General features: G+C 32.6%; 1 protein-coding gene across 1 annotated transcript in view; it reads left to right on the top strand.

Moving 5' to 3' along the window:
* The window catches only part of CDH9 (cadherin 9), a 162,844-nt gene extending 138,714 nt beyond the window's left edge, over positions 1-24,130 (top strand). Inside the window, exons 6-12 of the mRNA XM_024247337.3 lie at positions 968-1,155; positions 2,058-2,311; positions 14,191-14,327; positions 14,802-14,923; positions 18,663-18,780; positions 18,881-19,132; positions 23,104-24,130. Of these exons, the coding sequence (XP_024103105.2) occupies positions 968-1,155; positions 2,058-2,311; positions 14,191-14,327; positions 14,802-14,923; positions 18,663-18,780; positions 18,881-19,132; positions 23,104-23,591 (1,559 nt within the window). The 3' untranslated portion in view covers positions 23,592-24,130. The remainder of the gene's footprint in view (positions 1-967; positions 1,156-2,057; positions 2,312-14,190; positions 14,328-14,801; positions 14,924-18,662; positions 18,781-18,880; positions 19,133-23,103) is intronic.
* Positions 24,131-26,710: the final 2,580 nt, after the last annotated feature.

Below are 26,710 nucleotides of genomic sequence, written 5' to 3'. Positions count from 1 at the left end.
ATTTCTTAGATGCGGACATCCAAGTTTAGAGAATTTAACTAACTGGCCAGGTGGTCAGAATTCAAACCCAGGCAGTTGGACTTATTTACTCATATTCTTCACCACCAAATAAATTGGAAAGAATATAGACTTTGAAGTCAGAAAGAATTAGTTTTTGCATTCTCCCTTTCCCAAGTCTGCAGGATAATTTCCTTAAGGCCTGCCCCTGAAGATAATATAGCTAAATTGATCCTTTGAGGACTAGTGTGAGGATTAAATAAATTAGCATACAAGCCTTTTGACCTTGTATAGACTTCAGCACATTGTAAATGTTTAAAAATATTTCTGACCTTCATTAACATTAAAGTTTTCTTTTTTCTATTGTCTCTTGAATAGGTAGCCACAAACTAAAATGCTTTTAGGGATACCAGAATACAATATAACACTTGCCTGAACCTACAAAAAATACAAACATCCATGCCCCACTAAAAGATATTAAAACTAAAACAAACAGGCAAAAAAAAAAGAAACATTGGTCTGTATGGCATTATTTTTTATTCCTGATTTAGAATAAAATAATAAATGCATTTTTAAAAAATAACTGAATACATGTAAAAAAAAAAAAACTTGTGATGACCATTTTTAAAGCCCCAGATGAGCAGTAAATAATTGTTTTTCACGTTCTTTTAAGTCAAAAGTTCTGGATTCTTATATCAGGCCTACCATCTATAGTCTAAATAACCTTGGGATATTCTCTAGTTTTTTTTTTTTTTCTGGGACTTACACTTCTCATTTACTAAATGAGAGTGTTCTGTTTTATAAATTATTATTCTAAATTAATAAATATACAATTTTGACAGCTTACAATTCAATATGACAAATACTCTCCCTATTTAAAATTAATGTATTTAAGTTAAAAATGCAGAGGAAATAAAAAATGTTGTTATCTAAAGATGAAATGTCAAAACAGCTCTTACTTAATTTATAGGTACGTATCAATTTAATTCTCCTGAGTCTGTACCTCTTGGAACTCATCTTGGAAGGATAAAAGCCAATGACCCTGACGTGGGGGAAAATGCAGAAATGGAGTATAGCATTGCTGAAGGAGATGGTGCAGACATGTTCGATGTCATCACTGACAAGGATACACAGGAAGGGATTATAACTGTCAAACAGGTTTCTTTTCACTGTCTTCATTTTTTCATTGAGTGCTTTATAATTTACTTTTGCTTTTCAGTAAAGGGAAAAAAAGCCTGGGATTTATTTTCTCCCATCTTTTACATGCTGTCTATCCTTCAGATAAATGGGAATAGTTGTGATATCGCTTCAAACAAGTTAAATGTTTTCATAATTGACACTTAAAACCTCAGTTGCTCATGCTAAAACTAGAAACAGTCAAATTAAAATTAGATAAACTTCAAGGTACTTGTTTTGTATTTCTCCATAGGGGAAAAAATAAACATGCAGCCATCATTATTTCATGCATTTTTCAAAATATTTTCATTGTAAGTGTGATGATCTATTTAAATAAATGAAACCTGAAGATGCTTTGTGTTTTCCATTGGTTGCCTCGATTTTCAATGCAATGTGGGAGAACATTCTTAATCTTTACATCTAATAGTACAGCTCAATATTATCATTTCATATTGTCCTTATTTCACTTTTTATTCATATCTTACTTTCCACAAGTGCTCAAATAATTGAAGTAGAAATAATTTTTATTCTAAACTTCTATTTTATATTTTTCTTCTGATTATAACTGCATAACTTTAATAATGATAATAATGTATAAATCCATTAGATAATACTTCATTTACTTGTCACCAAAAAAATGAAGCATATTACTAAGTGAGAATCAATCTCAATGTGTATGCCATTATATTAAGTTAACCCTCTGTGAATAAGTGTATGGCAAAACATGTATTTATAAATTTATTTCATATACCTACAAAGCAATCATTTTCATTTAAATAGAATTGTTGGTATAATCATGATTGCTGGCTATTAAACTTTGAAATTGTCTTCCATTGTCATATCTTCTGAATTATGCTAATTTCTTTTATGTTATTTAACTTCAGAATTTAGATTTTGAAAATCAAATGCTCTACACTTTAAGAGTGGATGCAAGTAACACTCACCCTGATCCACGATTCTTACACCTGGGACCTTTCAAAGATACAGCTGTGGTCAAAATATCTGTGGAAGATATAGATGAGCCTCCTGTGTTCACTAAAGTCTCTTACTTGATAGAAGTAGATGAAGACGTAAAGGAGGGAAGTATCATTGGACAGGTTACAGCATACGACCCAGATGCCAGGAACAATTTAATAAAGTAAGTACTTTGAAAACATTTATTACGTTTTTAGAAATATAATAATCTCACTGTTTACAAACTATGTGGAAAAAATGGTTGCACAATGTATAATCAAGCACAGTAATAATACCGAACACTTCCAGAGCACTAATTCTTAGCTTGGCTGTCTTTGAAATGCTCTGAGTACAAGGTAAAGAGTATTATAATCTGTTTTTGGAGACCATAAAACTGAGGCACAGAGTACTTAAGTAATTTGCCCATTGTTTATTAGCAAAGCTGATTTTAAAAACCAGGCAGTTTAATGCCAGAGTCAATGATTTTAATACCTTTATTGTTGCTGTAGTCCTTGTCTCATTGTCCCTCTTGGTTAAATGAAAGTTCAAATTAATAATGAACTAAATAAATAAATTCAAAAAAAATGTTTTCCTAGAAATTATGAAATATTTTCTTTTGAAAATTCTTACTAAGACCTAACACATATCAAAATTTTTGAAGAATATTATGTCAATTATATTCTCATAACAGAGTGTTACTAAAGAGATAATGACATTTAAGTGAATAAGAAAGGTAAAAGTATTAATTTGTATAGCATATCTGTCCAAATTTTGAATAGTTTTCACCATTTTAAAGTTTTAAATATGTCAGAAATATGAATGAATCTCATATATTGTTCAAAGGGGAATTTAAATGTAGTTGGGGCATATATAGATTAATGCATGGGATGAATAATGATAGGTGGATGTGTGGAGGAACATATAGACAGCTGAAGAGATAGACAATACGTTAATCTGTTAAATATATGGCTAATAAATTATCTAAAATTCTACTTTGCTTAAAATTTAATTTGTTGGGGAAAATGGTTAAATTCTTTTCATCTTGTCTTTTACACATAGCAAATTAATAATCACAGTACTAAATATATAACAATTTAATTTTCATTTTAGGACTATCCAAATATGTTAATTCACAAGGCAATTTGTTGCACTAAATATATTTTAATGATGATTTAATTTGTTGGTGAGATTAAGAACATGTTAACCTCTGTAATTAAGAAACAGTCCATAAAATCCAATGTGTAGTTAATGCCTAGAGCTTATATTAGATTGAAAATTAGGGTTAGTTTTAGGTTTATTACAGTATAATTCACTAAACATCTGTTTTAAAAAAATAAATTATCAGTATCAAATTATGTACTTATTATATTGTTTAACATCATTTTGAAACACACCTTCTTGTTATTATTGGAGATTATTTTACTCTGGCAGGATTTTTACCATAATACATAAAATGCTTAATTAAAATGTTCATATTGCTTAAAGTAAAACTCTTGAAATAAAATGAAAAATTAATCTAGCTGTCCAATGATCAATGTATATGCACTAGCGTGTTCATATCCAAAGCAATGTAGATTTGTGTTTTATTGAAATGGTATATGAGTGCTTGGTGTCTTTTGTATGAGGGTTTATTAGAAAAGAGTGTAAATTATTTTTATGTTTTCTGCAGTACTGAAATGGAAATAAGTATTCATCTATTTTTTAAAAGACAAGGGGTTGGTCATACCAGTAGCTACAAATGCTCAACAAATGTCTGTTTTTTATAGCTTTTGTCATGTTTCAAAAAAATCATCAATATTGGTTGTGTCTTTATTTCTCCTTAGTGTCTGCTGCACATATTTTTATGCTAGAAATCCCACATTCATTTTAGAAGTAATTGATTGTAACTTTTTTCAGTGCAATCACACATTATCGGAAAATCATAAACAATGACATTATATCAACTTAGATGATGAACCATGTTATTGCTGGACAATTGAACATTTTTGAGTCTGAATGAGACCAAATCTTTTTAATAATCCATGTTATCTTTTCTTCATTCATCTAGCATATTTGCTTATTAGGAATTCAGTAAATGCTGGGCACCTTGCAAGAGGCATGATGCCCCTTCTAGGTCACCAAGGCTATTTATTTTATAAAATAAATTCGCCACTTAGTCACTTTTGCATGATGCTTATAAGAGATACCTTCTATAGTTTTGTTTTTCTGTAATATTTTTGTCTAAACTTGGTAAAATAGAAGTACTGCTTCATAGAATACAGTAGGATATAAAATATGCTCTTTAATTTTCTGAAAGAGTTTGCATAGAATTAGAATGTTTTCTTAATGTTTGGTAGGATTTAAAAATGACAATATTTGGGGCTTTAATTTTGTTTTTTATATGAGTTGTATCTACATATTTTATTTATCTAGTAATTACAGAATTATTCTGGTTATCTAATTATTTAATGAGCTAAGTTTTGTTTTTAATTTTTTATCTCTCAGGGAATTTGTAAATCTCATCTAAGTTGTCAAATGTATTAACATAAAGTTGTTCAAAATACTTTCACATTATCCTTTTGATATCTGTAGTGGTGAAAACTATCTTTAATATTGTTAACTTTTATCTAATTTATCCTGATCAGTGTGACAAAACTTTTATGAAATTTATTTATTTTCTCAAAAAAAATCTAACTTCTGGTTTTATATATTTTTGGCTTCTTTTTTTCTTTTTTTTTTTTTTAATTATACTTTAAGTTCTGTGATACATGTGTTTAACCGGCAGGTTTGTTACATAGATATACACGTGCTACGGTGGTTTGCTGCACCCATCAAACCGTCATCTACATTAGGTATTTTTCCTAATGCTATCCCTCCGCTAGCTCCCCCAACCCCCGACAGGCCCCGGTGTGTGATGTTGCCCTCCCTGTGTCCATGGGTTCTCATTGTTCAACTCCATTTACCCTCTACAGGCCCCAGTGTGTGATGTTCTCCTCCCTGTGTCCATGTATTCTCCTTGTTCAACTTCCATTTATGAGTGAGAACATGTGGTGTTTGGTTTTCTGTTCCTGTGTTAATTTGTTGAGAATGATGATTTCCAGCTTCATCCACGTCCCTGCAAAGGACACGAACTCATTGTTTTTATGGCTGCATAGTATTCCATGGTGTATATACAGTCTATCTTTGATGGACATTTGGGTTGGTTCCAAGTCTTTGCTATTGTGAATAGTGGTGCAATAAACATAAGTGTCTTTTGTTTATATAAACACATGCAGTGTCTTTATAGTAGAATGATTTATAATTCTTTGGGTATATACCCAGTAGTGGGATGGCTGGGTCAAATGGTATTTCTGGTTCTAGATCGTTGAGGAATCAGCACACTGTCTTCTACAATGGTTGAACTAATTTACATTCCCAGCAACAGTGTAAAAGTGTTCCTATTTCTCCACATACTCTCCAGCATCTGTTGCTTCCTCACTTTTTAATGATTGCCATTCTAAGTGATGTGAGATGGTATCTCATTGTGGTTTTGATTTGCATTTCTCTAATCACCAGTGATGATGAGCTTTTTTTCATATGTTTGTTGGCCGCATAAATGTCTTCTTTTGAGAAGTGTCTGTTCATATCCTTCGCTCACCTTTTGATAGGATTGTTCATTTTTTCTTGTAAATTTGTTTAAGTTCTTTGTAGATTCTGGATATCAGCCCTTTGTCAGATGGATAGCTTGCAAAAAATTTTCTCCCATTCTATAGTTTGCCTGATCACTCTGATGCTAGTTTCTTTTGCCATGCAGAAGCCCTTTAGTTTAATTAGATCTCATTTATCAATTTTGGCTTTTGTTGTCATTGCTTTTGGTGTTTTAGTCATGAAGTCTTTGCCTATGCCTATGTCCTGAATGGTATTGCCTAGGTTTTCTTCTAGGGTTTTTATCGTTTTAGGTCTTACGTTTATGTCTTCAATCCATCTTGAGTGAATTTTTGTATAATGTATAAGGAAAGGATCTAGATTCAGTTTTCTGCACATGGCTAGCGAGTTTTCCCAACACCATTTATTAAATAGGGAATCCTTTCCCCATTTATTGCTTTCGTCAGGTTTGTCAAAGATCAGATGGCTGTAGATATGTGGCATTATTGCTGGCTCTGTTCTGTTCCATTGGTCTGTATATCTGTTTTGGGGCCAGTAACATGCTGTTTTGGTTACTGAAGACTTGTAATATAGTTTGAAGTCAGGTAGCGTGATGCCTCCAGCTTTGTTCTTTTTGCTTAGGATTGTCTTTGCCATAAGGGCTCTTTTTTGGTTCCATATGAAATTTAAACTAGTTTTTCTAATTCTGTGAAGAAAGTCAATGGTAGCTTGATGGGGATAGCATTGAATCTACAAATTACTTTGAGCAGTATGGCCATTTTCACGATACTGATTCTTCCTATCCATGAGCATGGAACGTTTTTTCCTTTGTTTGTGTCCTCCCTTATTTCTTTGAGCAGTGATTTGTAGTTCTCCTTGAAGAGGTACTTCACATCCCTTATAAGCTGTATTCCTAGGTATTTTATTCTCTTTGTAGCAATTGTGAATGGGAGTTCGCTCATGATTTGGCTCTCTGTTTTTATGTTATTGGTGTATAGGAATGCTTGTGATTTTTACACATTGATTTTATATCCTGAGACTTTGCTGAAATTGCTTATCAGGTTAAGGAGATTTGGGGCTGAGATGATGGGGTTTTCTAAATATACAATCATGTCATCTGCAAACAGACACAATTTGACTTCCTCTCTTCCTATTTGAATACCCTTTATTTCTTTCTCTTGCCTAATTGCCCTGGCTTGAACTTCCAATACTATGTTGAATGAATAGGAGTGGTGAAAGAGGACATCCTTGTCTTGTGCCAATTTTCAAAGGGGATGTTTCCAGCCTGTGCCCATTCAGTATGATATTGGCTGTGGGTTTGTCATAAATAACTCTTATTATTTTGAGATACATTCCATCCATACCTAGTTTATTGAAAGTTTATAGCACGAAGGGGTGTTGAATTTTATTGAAGGCCTTTCCTGCATCTATTGAGATAATCATGTGGTTTTTGTCATTGGCTCTGTTTATGTGATGGCTTACTTTATTGATTTATGCATATTGAACCAGTCTTGCATCCTAGGGATGAAGCCAACTTGATTGTGGTTGATAAACTTTTTGATGTGCTGCTGGATTGAGTTTGCCAGTATATTATTGAGGATTTTCACATCAATGTTTATCAGGGTTATTGGCCTGAAATTTTCTTTTTTTGTTGTGTCTCTGCCATGTTTTGTTATCAGAAAGATGCTGGCCTCATAAAATGAGCTGGGGAGAGTCCCTCTTTTTCTATTGTTTGGAGTAGTTTCAGAAGAAAAGGTACCAGCTCCTCTATGTATCTCTGGTAAAATTTGGCTGTGAATCCGTCTGTTCTTGGGCTTTTTTTTTGTTGGTAGGTTATTAATTACTGCCTGAATTTCAGAATTTGTTATTGGTCTATTCAGGGATTCAACTTCTTCCCGGTTTAGCCTTTGGAGGGTGTATGTGTCCAGTAATTTATGAATTTCTTCTAGATTTTTTTAGTTTATATGCATAGAGGTTTTTATAGTATTCTCTAATGGTAGTTTGTATTTCTGTGGGATCACTGGTGATATTCCCTTTATCATTTTTTATTGTGTCTATTTGATTCTTCTCTCTTTTCTTTATTAGTCTGGCAAGTGGTCCACCTATTTTTCAATCTTTTCGGAAAAAACTACTCCTCAATTCATTGATTTTTTGAGGGTTTTTTTGTGTCTCTATCTCCTTCAGCTCTGCTCTGATCTTAGTTATTTCTTGTCTTCTGCTAGCTTTTGAATTTACTTGCTCTTGCTTCTCTAGTTCTTTTAATCGTGATGTTTGGGTGTCAAGTTTAGCTCTTTCCCACTTTCTCCTGTGGTCATTTAGTGCTATAAATTTCCCTCTAAACACTGCTTTAGCTGTGTCCCAGAAATTCTGTTATATGTGTCTTTGTTCTTATAGGTTTCAAATAACTTATTTATTTCTGCTTTCATTTCATTCTATTGTATAATGAAATGAAATTCATTTCATTCTATTGTATAATGAAATGAAATTCATTTCATTCTATTGTATAATGAAATGAAATTCATTTCATTCTATTGTATAATGAAATGAAATTCATTTCATTTCATTCTATTGTATAAATGATATACTATCATGTATATTATACATCATAAATAAATGTTTAGATTAGAGATATATACAATCTTTACATTCACACATATACTTGGTGTGTATGTGCATATAAAATCTCCCCATATCTGATAATTTCCATGTGTATATATAAAACCTCTCCTATATCTGGTAATTTCCCGAGGATATAATTTCAAAAGTAAAATTTCTCATTCAAAAACTGATAGTAAAATTTGGAAACTTGCTTCCCAGTGTTTAAAAAATGGCTTTAAAAAATTTCAGTTTAAAGGTCATCCAGAAATCTTTGTTTTGTTTAGAGTACTCAAGTCCTAGAAATAATAAATTATAATTTCACCTGTAGCATCTCAAGAATTATTATAAGGAGAGGAAAAATATTGAGAGAAATTAATCTCAAATTGCATTCTTCAGATGGTACTACCAATTCTGCCAATTTATAAGGCCATACCGGAAAGCATAGCACAGAAGATGGTTCCTGTTAGCATTTAAAATGTATGCAAAAAAGCTTTAGATATCCAATTATAGTGTGAAGAAAAATCAGCAATAATTCAACAAGAATGCAACATTGTAACATGGGACTGTTTTGTTTGCTACGATCAAATTTAGAAGGATGACTGATCTCAGAGCAGAAATAGGCTATGATAAGCATCACAGAGAAACATTTTTCCAGGGAAAGATTGGGAACTAATTCTCATCCACGATTAAATCTGTTCATCAAATATATTTTCTGAAATACATCTGCCACTTGCAACATGAGATTATGGTTACAATTAGCAGCTGTTGTCAGCTCTGCTTCACCTCATTAGTAATCATGGATCTCCAAAGTTATAGGGTTGATTATAGCTTTACAAGATCTGAAATAACATGTTGCCTCATTTTACACCTATTTTATGCTTAACGTATTTAAAGTTAAATGATTTTTAAAAGATCCTTTCTACTGCTGTGGAATTGAAAAGTAACAAAACAAACTTTCTGGTGAGGGATTTAATTATGCCTCAATAAAATGTCCATGACTTCAAAATAAACTGGAATAAATGTGTAAGTGCATTCCTGTACAGTGGTGCTTCTCTCATATTTGCTTGATTTTATTGCAAAAGGTAAAATAATAATAATCTAACAATAATATCACTAATCTCTGCGAAAAAGATTTGAACTATTTTTTCAAATGAAATTATAAATAATGTCATTGTATAGCTAATACTCTATATTCATTTTTGAGGGATAATGAGGATTGGCTAGGTCACAGCTATGAAAAACATGTTTCTGGAAAGCAGTAGCTGAAAAGTAAAAAGCAAATGATGTCCTAGGTAAATTGACTTAGTCAGTGGAAGAAATACATGGAATCTAGCAGAGAAAAAGGAATGCATTCTTGACATATTTCTGCATATTACTCATTTGTTCTGGTGTCTATAATTGAGTTTAGATTATTTGTGCTAGGTAAAAATATAGATATCTGATATATGCTTGACTTTTAATGGTAGAACATAAAAATATAAAGCAAATAAGAAAAATGAAAAGCAGAGTTCAGCTTCTGTGGGAAGAGAGCCCTTGTGCTCTCTTTCACATGTTATTTGATGCTTATATAATTGGATCCCATCTCTGCAGAAAGTATTCATACAAAAAATTATGACAATGGCCTTTTTAAACTGATTGTTCAAAATTCAATGCAGAGGGATCAATAAAATATTGTTGTTATAGTAGGCCATCTGCTGGAACACAGAGATAGCTTTGTTCTGTGTTAAGGGTTTATCAGGCTGTTTCTGGTCATTTGTGGTAATCCAATGTATTTATTATTTATAAGTAAATCCGAATGTCCTATTCTGGGTGAAAATAGAAGTTTGGCTGCTAAATAAAAGAAAATTATCTCTGAACTTTGACAAATTGTGAGACTTCATTTGCACTGGAAACAAAAATTTGAATATAGACCTGGAAGTTGGCGCTGTCAAAGTTAAAAGTGAGCTATTTGTGTATGGTCTGTGAGTTCCTTCATGAATTCTTAACGTGAAAAACAGTGTCTTTCAAGGTTGTACCTAAGAGTAAGGTGGCCAGAAACCCAAATCTATTTTGATCCTGAAAAAAGATACAAGTGTATCAAAGCTTGATTGTTATCATGTTGCAATTGTTAGCTATTCCTTAGTCATAGAAATATCATCAAAATCTCTAGGCTAAACTCTAGGGCAACTAGCAATGAGCACAAAAGGAAATTTTATTTTCCTCGACCTTCAATGCAAACAGTAGGAAGAAATCCAAGATCTATTCAGACATAAGCAGGTAATGGTTAACTATTGACCTTTTCAACAATAGAGAGAAATATTTACAGGTGAATATTATGAATTGAGCTCCATTCAATGCACAGATGTAGTTATGTTCTTTTGCTTCCACTTTCTTTGTGTACATTTTAGGTTTGTTTTTATTCATAAGCAGTATTTGTGTAGCTAAGGAAAATAAAATATTTTTGTTGTTTCAATGACTTTATTTGCTTTTCTTTCAAAAACCTTATAATAGTGATTTGGTCCCAACATCAATAAAGCCCACATCAGGAATTGTGAGAGGGTTGAAACCTATAGATAGGAAACATAATATTTTGTTTCATGTTAGCACAACTGGAAATAGAGGTTTAAAAGAAAAATTTCAGTATGACTTGCATGCTCAATTTTACTACATTGTTATTTTACAAATCGCATCTATCTCTGATAATACTCTGACAAATAATTGTTGGCTAAAAGCCAGCATGACATTTGCTTCCAGAAAAAAATAAAATAAAATAAAATAAAAAATATATATATGCTGTTATGCATTTTTATATCTAGGTTTCTATTTCTCCTTTATCGCCTTAGGACTTCCCACCCAAGAAATATAGGCTACTCTTGGGCAGCAATCATATATATGTCAAACGAGTGTATTTTAAGTGCCTAAATTCTTTTCATGTGAAAAGATTACAATAATGGTTATTGAAAAACTGAGGGAATACTATCATTTGCATGTACTTCTGTTGTGCATTGTAAAATCCTATTGAATGACCAAACACAGACGACTGAACTGGTTCCATGTACTGGGAGTGAGGTAAAACCTGAGACCAAGTATATAAGTTTTTAGCCATTCCACCACTGAGATGACACCCAATAACTTTTTTCCAAAGGCCCAAATACTCTCTTTGAAGCAGTATCTATGACTCAGCAATAATTGTTTTATAAAATTTAGCAGAAAATAAATTAAGCAAGCATCTTCATGTACTATATTAAGTTGTTAAAATTATGATCAGACCCATTTACTTAATAGATCCCTTAAGTTCAGCATAATTCTTAAACAACAGATTAAATAGTAGGTCCTTTAATAAACAATTCAAACAAAAGAATCATACAATTTAGGTTAATGTATGTTCACCCAATAATTTAAAAATTGCCAATACTGGAAGGGTGTGGTGGCTCACGCCTGTAGTCCTAGCACTTTGGGAGGCCGAGGTGGGCGGATCACAAGGTCATGAGATCGAGACCATCCTGGCTAACACGGTGAAACCCTGTCTCTACTAAAAATACAAAAAAAAAATTAGCGGGGCGTGGTGGCGAGCACCTGTGGTTCCAGGAACTCGGGAGGCTGAGGCAGGAGAATGGCGGAAACCTGGAAGGCGGAGCTTGCAGTGAGCCGAGATCGCGCCACTGCACTGCAGCCTGGGCGACAGAGTGAGACTCAGTCTCAAATAAAGAAAAGAAAAACAACAACAACAACAACAACAACAACAAAATGCCAGTACTTCATAATGTTTCAAAACCTAAATATCTATTACTTATGTTTGCCAAAGCCAGTGCCAAACTGTGAATATATTTAAGATTTACAGTGGGAGCTGTAATTTCCCAATTCACTTGATCAAAAGAGGGTTCATAATAAGATAAGATGCCTTTAATAAGATACCTAGAAAAATGAGGACTACACCAGAGGCTAATTAGCCTGTTAATTGTCTTTCATTGCTTTTCCTGTTTCTGTTCTTATTCTAATCACTTCATCCCATAGCCTAAAACTGCTATATAAAACCTAGCCTGTGGAGCTACAGCATAGGATTCATCTAAGAGTTTGTTAAAAGTGCACAATCTCAGCTCCCACCCCAGACCTACTGAATCAAACTCTGTTTTTAACAGGATTCGTGTGTGATTCACCCAAATGTTAATGTTTGAGAAGCACTCACTTTCTGATATGGCTCAATTAAAGACTGCAACAGAAATCTCAAAAAGATGTAAAAAATTAACTAGTACGGCATAACATGGTCTGATGTAACTGAAGGACTTTCATATAAATTAATCTTTTCAAAAATTTATCTTTTAAGAATATATTAGATTTCTATTGCTGCCACAAAAATACTATAAATGTATTATTATCTTATAGATAGGTCTGAACTTCTGTAGGTCAGAAGTTCAGTATGTGTCTCACTGGGCTAGAGTAAAGGTGGGCGGTGTGAACAGGGCCATATTTCTTTCTGTGTATTCTAGGCAGGGAATTGCTTCCTTGATCATTCAGGTTGTGAACAGATTTCAAGTCCTTGCAGTTGTGTGGGGAAGGCCCCTGTTTCCTTGCTGGATGTCAGCTTAAGGACCATTCCTAGTTTTTAGAGGCTGCCTATGTTCATTTTTTATTGGTTTGTGGCTCCATTCCTTCAGCTTTAAAGCCAGCAACAATGGGTCAAGTACTTCTTAGTCTTCAAATCTCTTCTCTTTTTTTCTTCTGTTTCATCTCTTTAAACCAGTTTTCTGCCTTCCCATTTCACTTTGTTTGTTTGTTTGTTTTTGAGACGGAGTCTCTCTCTATCACCCAGTCTGGAGTGCAGTGGTGCCATCTCGGTTCACTGCAACCTCTGCCTCCCGGGTTCAAGTGATTCTCCTGCCTCAGCCTCCCGAGTAGCTAGGATTACAGGTGTCCGTCACCGTGCCTGGTTAATTTTTGTATTTTTAGTAGAGACGGGGTTTCACCATGTTTTTCAGGCTGGTCTCGAACTCCTGACTTCAGATTATCCACTCACCTCGGCCTCCCAAAGTTTTGGGATTACAGGTGTGAGCCACCGCACCTGGTCTTCGCATTCCACTTTTAAGGGCTCAGGGATTAAACTAGGCACACCTTAATAATCAGGGATAATTCCCTGTTTCAGTGTTTTTAACCTTAATCACATCTGCAAAATTACTTTTGCTGTGTAAAACAACATCTTCACAGGTTCTGGGGATTAGGGTATATACATCTTAGGGAGAGGAGGTATTATTTTGCCAACTGCAGAGTGATACAAAGCTTACAATGACGTCTTCCACATACAGCCCTGATGAGAAAGTCACAGAACTCTGTGGTGATATAACATTTCATTTTGATTTGAAATAAGTTGGAGGGATAGAGTAGAGAAAGACCTTGATTCAGCTGGATATTCCTTGAATAAAAAACCATTCAAGAGCGATGTATTTTATAATAGCCTTCTCAATATTCGCTTATAGAGGACTCTGGACACTGTTATGTATTTTTTAACATACTTTCGATTTATTCATTACTATTGACTCAGTCAAGTTTAACATTACTGTTTAAAGTGTCTCAAGCACTGCAGTAGGCCTATGATAGGATAAGTGAACCAAGTGATACTTAAGAACTCACTTTAACAGCTGCCGTCCAGATTCATGTGTATAAATAACAGTTCTAAAGTACATATAACATAATATAGTAAGTGGAAAGAGTCAAATATATGAAATTGCTCAAATAACAATTCTATAAAATAAAAATTCAAGAAAGTTGTTAGCATTTTGCATTTCATGTCTTTGTCAGATCATTGTGGAAATTACCTATAACTTTAAGAAAGAGTATTATTAATAACCTTAGAAGAATGCCTGGATTTATGAGTCTGTCTTCTGCCAGGTACTCTGTTGATCGGCATACTGATATGGACCGTATTTTCGGCATCCACTCAGAAAATGGCTCTATTTTCACTTTGAAAGCCCTTGACCGGGAATCATCTCCTTGGCATAACATCACTGTTACAGCCGCAGAAATAAGTAAGTCGGAGCTACATCTACCTGAACACACTGTCTTTCATCAAAGTGGTAAAATAATAGCACCAGCTAGACTCATTTTCTTGAGTGGTATGATTGTATCCTTAGCAAGATCTTAGAGAAATGGCTTAGAATGTCAACACATTTTTAAATTATTTTTAAGGATTATCAAATAATTCATTCATTTCAAATTTGATTTCCTTTTACACCTTATATAGGAGAGAAATATAATTTAACCTCATAAAAATAATCTAAGAAAATTATCTATTACAAATAATACTTCATTCTCAATTATGTTTTCCTCAATTTTATTGTGCTTTTCTTTTGGACCATGTAAGAGAGCTGAGATATTCATCAGCAGCCCAATTGAGAAAGTGAACACCACAAAAAGGATCTGTTGCTAAGCTACAAATGGGTGAGTGGTTTCACTGCTTCTGTGTAAATGAGACTGAAATCTTACACGTGTTCTCGTTGCAGATAACCCAAAACAAAGTAGCCACATCCCTGTCTTCATCAGAATTCTAGATATAAATGACCATGCTCCGGAATTTGCCATGTATTATGAAACATTTGTTTGTGAAAATGCAAAACCTGGGCAGGTAAATAAAATCATTAAAAACTTAAAAGAATATATTTTCTGCTTACAAAGTCAAATGACATTACATCACTTTATTTGCAGGATTTCTTTTGTGCAAGCTATTGTCAATACTTCTTGTCCACCATTTATCCTTAACAAAGAACTCACAGTGATTTTTAAAAAAGGTGATTTAAAAATGTTTTTATAATGGAATCAATAATATAGTAGGAGATATTATAACATGTTTTAATTTATGAACTAGGTTTACAGTGAATATCACATATGTAGAAGCTGTTACTTGCATTCATAATTATGCTTATGCTGAGTTATCTTCACTAATAGAATGAAAATATATCATTAAATAAAACCTGAAGTATGAAAATCAAATTGTTTCATGTTACTATAAAGGTAATCATAATCATTGTTTTCTTGATTACATTTTGCCACTTTTAATAGTTTTAGATTTTGATATGAGTGATATTTTGTAAGTTTTAAAGTTTCACATCATTGAAATGAAGTAGATTTGTTTGTAAAAGAATTATGAAGTCTTCTTACAAAGTAATTCTTTCAAATGTATATAAAGTAATTCCAAATAAATGCAGAATATGCTCATTTTTGACCAAAAATGTAGTATTTTTCAATAACAGTAACTGCATAAATTTTACCAAAAGTAATTTAACCATGTAATTAACTACTTTAAAGATAAAATAGGTAGATGTTAAGAATCATCTATAATTCCATCATGTCTCTTTAAGGTAGAAAATAAACTAAAATACAGTTTTTCTTCTATTCCAATAGAGAATATTATGAACTGAATGTTTGTAGCCCTCCTCCAAATTCAAATCTTGAAAACGTAACCCTAGTGTCATTGTATTTGGAGATGATGTCTCAAAGAAGTAATTAAGATGAAGTGAGGTTATAAGGGGATAGAGCCTGATCTGATGGAATTAGCATACAAAGAAAAGATAACAGAGAGCTAATGCTCTCTCTTTCTCCCTGTCCCTGAATTCATAGAACAAGGAAAAGCCATATGAGAGCACTCAGGGAGAAGGTAGCTATTAATATTTGCAAGCCCTCACCAGAAGCCAACCATGCTAGCCTCTAGATCTCAACCTCACATTCTCCAGAACTATGAGAAAATGCATTTCTGTTGTTTAAGCCATTAAGTTTGTGGGATTGTTATGGCATCCCAGCTGACTAAGACAGAGATACACAGCACATTCCACCTAAATATACAAAAATACAAGTGAGATTTTTATTTGTAATAACATGGAATTTTCACGTAGCTATTTGGATAAAAATTTGCTTTTCTTTTTCATTTTGCAACATATAATGGGCATCTCAGTTTAGTAAATGATTTTTTTGAATCTGATGCTTAATTTTCATAGCATAGTTACATATTACTTATTCAATTATTACCTTCTTAATGGAAATTTGGTTTATCCACAAAATGTTACCCTAGCAGTACCCCAGTCGTGCTATAATGAGCATTGTAGTACATTTTGTTTGTTTACCACCTGGTACTACTTTCTTTTGATATAATTCTCAAAGTAGGAAAAATTAAATTGTATCTATAAATATTAATAAATGTTCCCAAATACTTCTCCAAATCTATCATAAACTAGGTGATATTCCCACCAAATACGTATGATTGCCTATACACTTGGCAACTCTAGATTTTAAATGTCTGCCAATATGTAAATTTCTCATAACACTTTTAGTGTGAATTCTTTTAAACTCATTAAGGCCGAATTTTTTTTTTTCATAAAAACATGGACTTAAAAATAATTTACAGCTGTATTAGTTTCCGAGGGCTGCCATGACAAATTACCACAAACAGAGTGACTTAAAACACAGAATTTTATTTCTCATAGTTTTGGAGGCTGGAAGTATAAAATTAACATGCAACAGGGCTATGCTCTCTCTAAAGGTTCTAGGAGACTATCCTCCCTTGGCACTTTCTAGCCTCATGTGCTTGCCAGCCATCCTTGACATCCTTTGGCTTGTGGACGCCAATTACTCCAATCTCTGTCTCCATCATTTCATGGCATTCTTCCTGAATCTGTTTCTGTGTCCAAATTTGCTTCTTCTTATGAGGACTCCAGTCGTCGAATTAGAGTACTCCCTAATTTAGAATGATCTTATTTTAACTTGATTTTATCTGCAAAGAGCCTATTTCCAAATAAGCCACATTCACAGGTACTGGGATTTAGGACTTGAACAGATATTTTGGGGGAACACAAGTCAACCTACAATCACATATAAATATTCTTTACTCACTTATCTATTAGTATGCTTGTCCTTTACTGATTCATGTATATTATTGATATATTATATGCTAATATTTTATAAAAATTAAGTATAATTGATATTAACTAATTATAATTATTTAATATATATTACTCTAATTGAATTTAACAAAGTTAAAAATAAAATAGATTTCAAGTATATGTATATCCTCATAAAATATACTTATACAAAGCCCATGTAATAATTTCAAGACTTCAAATGTCATATATAACTAAAAGGCCAACTTTTTATGATTTAAATTATTACTAAAAGTTAGATTTGTTATTGCTATATAGGAACAGAAGGTTGAGCAAAAATATTAGATCTTATATAATGATTTTCTTATGTTCCAATTTTCTAGGGAGAAAAGTTTATTAAAAATTGTGCACTTTCGAAAGCACTTTATTAAAAATACAGTTACATATCACGCTGTCCAAATGATGTAATTATCATTAATATAAAATTAAAGTAAAAATAGCACTGACTAGTGAGTATGTAGGTTAGTATAGTTATAAAAGGTATAGAGTACAACAATGGAAAGCTTAAACTATTGTGAATTTCAATAACTTTTCACCACATAATGTTAGACTATGAGACCTGTTTATTTTTGTAGAAGAGAACGTTAAAAGTCAGAATAATTAAATGGCTGTGATTTCAAATCACACAGATGGGAGGCATCCCAATGTGTAGCTCAGTGCTTTTTCCTCTATAAAATGCTCAGTGAAATTTTTCTGCCCAAACCATAGTTGGATGTTCCATATTCCATTAGGACACACTTCTTATTTACTTACACTAGCGCAGCCAAGAGCTGCTCTAATTTTGAAACTTCAACATTGATTTTACAAAATCTTAAAAGCATGTCTTTGTATATCTGTCTTTGCAAATACTATTAAAGGAAAAGCAAGCAATTTAAATAAAATAGTTTAATTATAGTAATGGTGCCCATAGCTTCAAAATCATTTTCTTTCTGAAAGTACATGACAAATTTATTTATTTTAAAAATATATTAATAATATTGTTAATATATAGGAGTGATTGTGCTAAGAAGCACTGGTGTTTTTAAAAATGCATCTTCTGTGTTCTCATCCTTTGAAGAATTATTTTCTAGTGGAAGTAACAGATTGCTCATCAATTAATAATACAATGGACTGTGCCTTTCAACAATATCAAAAGAAGATAGGTATTGGAGGGATTGAATTTTTCTTTAAGCTGGCCAGGTATAAGACAATAATGCATTAAGATACCTTGCAAACCGTTGCTTAATGGATGTCTTCCACTCTTAACTAAATAAGTTATCTAAGACAAAACTATAAAAAATAAGACATTGGCATAATTTTCTGAAAATGGCATTTATTTTGTTTTCTTCCTTTGTTTTTATGATGTATTTAAAGCACAAATACATGGATTTAAGACATCTTGTAATAACAAGAAAATTGCCTTAGGCTTAATTAATTAATTAATTTTGGTTTCAGTTGATTCAGACTGTCAGTGTCATGGATAAGGATGACCCTCCCCGAGGCCACAAATTCTTTTTTGAACCAGTGCCAGAATTTACTCTCAATCCGAATTTCACCATTGTAGATAATAAAGGTATAAGAAAATTTCTAAAACTAAAAATTATGCAACTTTAAGATGCATAGTTAAAAACACATATGAAAGTTTTTGTTTTTTTACGTGTTTTCTCCCCCAGATAATACAGCAGGAATCATGACTCGGAAAGATGGCTACAGTCGCAACAAAATGAGCACCTACTTATTGCCGATTTTAATCTTTGACAACGATTATCCAATTCAAAGCAGCACTGGTACACTCACTATTCGTGTGTGTGCCTGCGATAATCAAGGAAACATGCAATCCTGCACCGCAGAAGCCCTGATCCTTTCAGCCGGCCTGAGCACGGGAGCTCTCGTTGCGATTCTACTCTGTGTCCTCATACTGCTTAGTAAGCTCTGCCCCTCTGAATGATCTTGTAACTCACAAAAATCTCTCCCTCACTGTCCCAGCATGGTGCACTGAATAACACTTTTCTCTATAGACAAAGATAGAACATTTTCACTTTTTATTAAAATTCTTCTTTCAATTAGGAAAAAAATAAGAGTTTTTGTGTGTGGGGATAGGCCCAGCTTTCCAGAGCCCAAAAAGAAACATCTAACAAATGCTATACACATGAGTATTTAAAAAAGTATATTTTATAGCATTAACTATTATATTTTTGATTATGTTTACTGTTCTAAGGACATTTGATTTCATTGATTTCATCTTTGCATCAACTGTATAAGGTAAATACTTTTCTTCTAGAGAAAGGCTACATAATTTACTCAGTCACTCATTTAGAAAAAGCTTTAGCTAGCATTCAAACACAGATTACTGTACCATAGAGTTCTCCTTTCTATTATTCCCAAACCAGACTACTTTGCCCTTACCGTTACTAACTGTTAACAGTTACTAACATATTCTGAATTATCTATATCAGATGTCTAACATGCAAATGCATTAAAGTTGTCACAGTAAGTTAGACATTTTCCCCTATATAACTTGTTGTACGTTGGAGTGACATACCAAATTAAAAAGTTAAAATTCTGTTTTAAAAAATATCACTATGTCGCTGTGGTCATACCTAGCCCTGCAGTATTTTCTAAATAAAGTCATGTTCCAACAGGGAATGTTTTATTTGAGCATGCACTAACAGGACAACGATTTAATTCAATTAAACAGTTGTTCCACTGGAAAACATTCCAAAAAAATTGTTTCTATCAAATATTCAGCCCAAATGCTTATGCTTAGGGCAGGAGAGCTAGCCAAATTTATGTTCTAATGCTCATATGTGCTGGCTCCTTTTCTCTGCAAATCCTTTCAAACTATCTGGATGAAATCCCTTTGGCCAGATATCCTTGCAGGACTTCAGTAGGGGATTGATGAAAGTGAGGGAAAAACATTTGTCTCAGTTAAGATCATCCAACTATTTAGAAAAACATTTTCTCAGTGTGGTTTAGAAAAAACACACTGCTACCATCACCATCAGCAGTTTCAATCCCCACCTACTGCTAGAGAGTTCAACTCCTCTGTAAAATATTTTTGTATCCCTATGGAGATAAAAATTTGGCTTAGCCTTTTAGCTAAGTGCTACTGATTTCACGTTGTTTTATTCGCTTAGGAAGTTCCACTTTCCTAATTTAGAACAACATGAAAATATGTTTATTGTTAGATCATTTTAAAAATTTCTATATTAACGTAATGCACATACACACACACAAAGACAGTCATGCACACATAGGGAACCGAAAGCATCCCCCCAAATAAGTTTAGATATTTTAACATTGTCAAATTAATTTGATACTATTTTTTTCTATGCAGAAATCCTAGAAGGTTTCTTCTTCTATTCTGCAGTCAGCCACCTTTGTTCCTTGAGCAATGTGGAAAGCACTAATTTCTTATTTTTCACTTTCCCAGCTCATTGCCTAAATGTGGAGTAATTTTTTATTATTGTAGTTAAAATTGCTTCTAATTTAGAAATTTATATTTTCAAAGTTATTAAAGCACTTTATTGTTATTTTGAGTCTTTATGGTAATGGCTGGACATAGTTAATGCATTTCTTATAGTTAAGAGGTATCGCTTTTCATAAGACAGTGACATAGCACTGACAATAATATTTTAAATGTACTTTCGTACTTTCATACATTTTGAAGAAATGTAACTCTTAGTTTATATCTATTTTATAAGGCAAGATGGAAGATTAAAATCTAGGGCAGGGCTTTTTAAACTTTTTGGTTGTAGGGACACTTTTGGCAGCCTGATGAAGCGAATGGACCTAGCCAGAATGACGATTTAAATTTAATAGAGTAAAACATGTAAGACAAAAAGGAAATATGCTTACACAAATGAAACAAAAAACACAAAGAAAACCATGCTTGCTCATCAAATCATGCATGCCGTGTTCTGGAGCAAGTCTAACTATGGTTTGATTTATCTGTCAAACTGTAATGCAATATAAAATATCTGTCACACACACTGCCACTATCATCATAGTTTATGCCAATAATCCTATTGAAATGAAATGCTAAATTTGAGTTACAGATGGATGGAAATAATGATGTACTTTTTTTCATTTCTTATCCTATTCTTTCTGAATTCTGCTCACATGCCCCAGATTAATAACCTCAATCTAAGAAATGACTGGATAATTTTAATATGGTAGAAAAGGAAAAGCTCAGAACAGATTCTAAGGACCATTTGTGGGAATTAGTAAGTTTTTATTAGCTGAGAAACCCTTAATACAATTTGACTACACAATTGTTATTTTACTGATTAAAAAGTAGAGAGCTTACAAATTTATTTAATATTAAATTTAGAAAGAAATATCTTTTTCTAGTGCATGGCTCAAATTTGATAGATGTCAGATCCATGTTGGACTTAATTAATCTTATGTCCATCTTTCAAAAGAAGAGTATAGAGGTCTCATTTTTACTGCAATTTTTTTTTTTTTAGGTATCACTAAGATGATCCTGAATATAGCTCAGCTCCCAAAGCCCATTCTGTGAAGGCTAACTACAGATACTTCTAATTATCTTTCGTAAAATCTTACTTTCAGTTAGGAAGAGCTGAGAAAAGTGTGCTGGCCAATGTGAAAATGACATTGGACAGGGCTTTAGTGTAGTTATAGGGGCCTCACGGGCCATGTTGAAGTGCAGTCTCAATGACAATGAGTATGCTTTGTTTAATCTCAATGTAAAAATTGAGAAAAAGAATAATAGCTTCTTCAGCCAACATTTTCTTATTTTCTGTGAAGCATAAATAATACTGACAAACAGTTAAGAACCCTAAAGTAAAGGAAATCTAGTTTGTACTTTTCCCTGGTAATGCCGAAGTGTGTTTTGAAGATATTTTCTTGATTTTATTCTCACCTTTCTTATATGTAAAGTTATAGGCTTGTCCAATCTTTAATGGAAAATTTATATTTTTAAAATCGCGCTTGCTTCTTTTTAAATGAATCTTATTAATTGCAATATGCATTTATTAGAAAAAGGTTCATCTTCCAGTACACATAATTTGAATCCCAGTGTTATAATGAGAAATAACAAAATATATTATATGAGGGGAAGTTCACAGTTAGCTTTGTAACATAGGCACGTAAACAATAAAAATAATACAGCAAGTAGAGGGAATACAATTAACGTTTCACTCCAAAAGCTTAAATCAGACCTTGTATGTCAAGGACGTCCTCATTAACAAGATACAGTCTGAGGTGTTTTGTAAAATCAGTTAAAGATGAGTTTGAGTGTGAGTTTTATATTGTAACTTTAAGAGTTATATTTCAGCTTTCTAAGCCTCCTATAAAATTAGACCAGTAAAGGAATTTAGTTAAACCTATGAGATATGGGAAATGGTAAAATCAGTGACTCATACATATTCAGGTATGTGTGTATGTACATGCATAATATATAAATATAATGCATATACAAGTATATATGTATCTATATATAAGTAATGTTTTGCATATATTCCCTTGAATCATTAAGAAATGATACTTGTGCCAAAGTTAAAGGAATGATCAATATCATCATGAGTAGAGCTTTAGCGTTTTTGTATTTGAAACAAGTGCACATTTGGAAAGACTGCTGAGGTGTCAGGCAACTGCAGTTGGATAAATACAATAGTTGTACTTGAATAAAGCCAGACGTTCATAGGAGAGTATGTCTTGACAGTAAATTTATGGCATGCTAGTATCTGCTCCTTTATCAATACAGTGCATCCAGTCATTGCCTAGAGGAACTCTGTATTTGTACAGGGTAGTTAATTCTTTTTATTCGATCAATCTTAATATCTCCTGCACCAAACAAATTTCACACTCACAAGTGTACTCTGTTTTATCCTGACTCATGAAATCTCACTATTTTCCCATTTCTTATTAATAGTTTTAGTCGTGTTGTTTGCTGCATTGAAGAGGCAAAGAAAAAAGGAACCTCTGATAATTTCAAAAGACGATGTCCGGGACAACATCGTGACCTACAACGATGAAGGCGGCGGGGAAGAAGATACCCAAGCTTTTGACATTGGCACATTAAGGAATCCAGAGGCAAGAGAAGACAGTAAACTTAGACGAGATGTAATGCCTGAAACTATTTTTCAGATAAGGAGGACTGTGCCTCTGTGGGAAAATATTGATGTACAAGATTTTATCCATCGAAGATTAAAAGAAAACGACGCAGACCCAAGTGCACCTCCATATGATTCATTGGCAACGTATGCCTATGAAGGGAATGATTCCATAGCAGATTCGCTCAGTTCTTTAGAATCTCTCACAGCTGATTGTAACCAAGATTATGATTACCTCAGTGACTGGGGGCCTCGTTTCAAAAAACTTGCCGATATGTATGGGGGTGATGATAGTGACCGAGACTAAGAGGATTGTTTGACTTGATCAATATTAGTGGAAGTACTGTCTATGTTATTAGATTGAGTGGCCTGCATTCTCTTCCTGGGAGGAAATCTTTCAAAAATTGAAATTACAAACAATACGTAGGTGTTGTCAAGTAGGGATTTGCTTAATCAGTAAGTCTTTGTGAATGAATACGAATGATACAGATTTTTAAAAAAGTAATAACCAGTTCACCCTCTTTGCCTAACAATCTCGGAAGGAAAATATATCACATCAATAATCAATAAAAATACGTAAAAGGCTTTTTGTGCCTTTTCTTAGGTATAATAATTTATAAATGTTTTCTTAACTGACTTTCAGTCACCTTTACAATTAAACTAAATATTGTGCAACTGCTTTGTAAATTAATATGAAACAGATATATCCCTAATGAAATAGGAATGACTATTACTGCCATATTTATTTAGTTGAAGAATGTCTTTGTGTTAATTCATTCATATTTTTATAAATGTATATTTATATTTTTGTATTTTTATGAAATAAACTAGTATTTATAAAATACATTTCATTTTATTTAATTCCTAGAGGCAGATCTGCTCTCATTTATAACAAAAATGTTTTACACCTTTAAATGTAAAACATGATTCACTCAGGGAATAAGCAGTTCGGAAACCACTGCATGGATTTGGACCTACAATGTAGTGAAACTATAAAAGAGCTTTGGTACAAATTGTTATTTTTCCGTTTCATCACTTAAATATTGACTAATGTTTATAGAACCACTGATGTCTAACCATCAATAGAGTATGAGACACATTTGGAATATAAAATATTATATATATACATATATATAGTTGTGGATAATAAACTTTAAGTTTTTATTGCAAATCTTTACTATGGGATCAACCAGTGGATTATATTTGAGAGTAAATGAAGTGTGTATCAGTAATGTTATGTAGATACAGAAAAAATCTAAACCAATCTTCTCTAAAATGAGAAATCATAGTTCTAATTTTCTTTTTCTTCATGATGAGACAATTAATGGAATATATGCTCAGGTGTGGGTTACATGTTTAAAATGTGTATTGAAGACTAGAGAGCTTGTTTTTAAATTTATTATTTTATTGAGGAAATTCCAAGTCATTATATTTGAGAAAATTTTGAAAGAGCTAAGGAAAAATAGAGAAAAGAAACCCAAAAGAATGTAATGGTTAATTAATGATTTCGATTGTCCAGAAAATAGAATATAGGCACCTCAAAGCATGGGAGAGAAGAAGAGATGGGAATCGTAAACAATCATCATCTGCAAATATTTGAAAGACTGCCATGTATAATCTGGCCCTGATATGGCCTACAGTATAAAATTTAAACCAAGATACGGGAACTTCACAGACAGATTGCATGTTATCTGTTTTCTGTGACAAGAATTAACCTTTTATTCCTCTTTAATTATTCATCCTTTAGGCAGAAAATGCCACGCTTGTGGTGATTCCTAGGTGGAATTCATATAGGAGAAATTTAATTTTGTCTAGTCTGTTACCAAGAGATTTTACTGAGCAAATACAAAATTATAAACATGTACTTATTTGTTGTTATATCACTATGTTGCAAAGTTTTTGTAGACCAAAACTAACTCAAGAACTTTATCTTCAGTAGCTAACACACATTAAAGATTGAATTTAATGCTAAGAAAAAAACATACTGGACTATTAAGAATTATTTGAAATGTTTCTCAGGACACAATCACCCAGGAAACAGAAAGATTTTTAGTTTTAGTTTTAATTTAGATAATTTTAGTTTTATCTTAGAAAGGAATTAGTTCCCCCATTGCCAAAGCTCATCCATCATAGATCAGACAAATACTCGCATAGGATATGTAGAGTGGCTTGAGGTAATTAAAAAAAGTTAGGCATCGAACAAGGCCTCTTATGATCACTTTATTCTACAGTCACTACAAGGTTAAATAACAATAAGTAAATCAGCTCTAAGAAGACCTATACTGACTGTACATGTAATGGCTGTTTAAAAAAAGAAGACATATGTGGCAGGAGAGATGAGGAAATTGGTAGTTACATAGCTTGCCTGGGCTTACCATGCTTGAAATACTAAGAACACTGCAACAAACCAAGCTACCTACAAGCTGTAGATCTGTGATTGATATGAGAGAGTCATATTGTCATTAGATAGAATGAAACATTAAATATTTTAACTTGAGAAATATTATTTGGCTGTCTTTTTTTGAGAAATAATGAAGTTAGTTTCAGAGTTCTCACTTTCCTTGATCTGTGAAATGACTGACCTATGGCAGTCTTTGTAAGAAGGACAGAGCTAGAAGAATTAATGTTAACTGGTATGTGATTGTTTTTATATACCTGACTTAAATGCTATGAATCAGAGGATCTGATTGAATGAAGGAAATTAACAGATCTGTGTAACACTAATACTTTCTATATTTTCCAATAATCTATGAAATGTCCATAATAGGAAAAATGCATTCAGGAGCCGGATGGACCAGATTTTATTATTTCTTTACTAGCAAACTAAATGTGTCATTGAAATTCTTCAGAAAAACAGACATCATAATATTCATCCTATTAAATTTGGAATTTATTTTACTAGATGCACACAATATTCTCAGTAAGATTTGTTTCTATTACTTTATTCTCATGAACTATGGGGTTGTTAAAATTTGAAGATAATTTATTCTTAATATGTACTTACCAAACTAAATAAATTAGCTCTGATTATTTCAAACTAAAATAGAATTAAATTAAAATCAACTGAGTAACCATTATCCCAAATATAATTAAACTTAATTTCATTGTTTTATTTAGAAAGTTCAATAATTTTTAGAATATGTCTATATTTATATCTGAATTTCTTTCAGTATGAATAACCTGTCTACACTATTTGCATTTTAATACACAGCAGAGATATTATTCCATTCAATTTTGCTCTCAGGCACATTGAATCGATTTCAATGACTTAAATACCAAACTTAGTAAAGAAAACAAAATAGAATTAACAATAAAAGCAAGCAAACAAACAAGAAAAAAAGTAACAATATCTCACCTTAGTCAGTGGTGGATACTGATCATCCCTTTCAGTTTGGCACAAGTATCATAATTAGCCTCCAGGATTCT

This window comes from Pongo abelii, chromosome 4 (genome assembly GCF_028885655.2).
Source record: "Pongo abelii isolate AG06213 chromosome 4, NHGRI_mPonAbe1-v2.0_pri, whole genome shotgun sequence".
NCBI lineage: Eukaryota > Metazoa > Chordata > Mammalia > Primates > Hominidae > Pongo > Pongo abelii.
The sequence above is the reverse complement of the archived record's forward strand: the minus strand, read 5'-3'. Positions and strand labels throughout refer to the sequence as shown.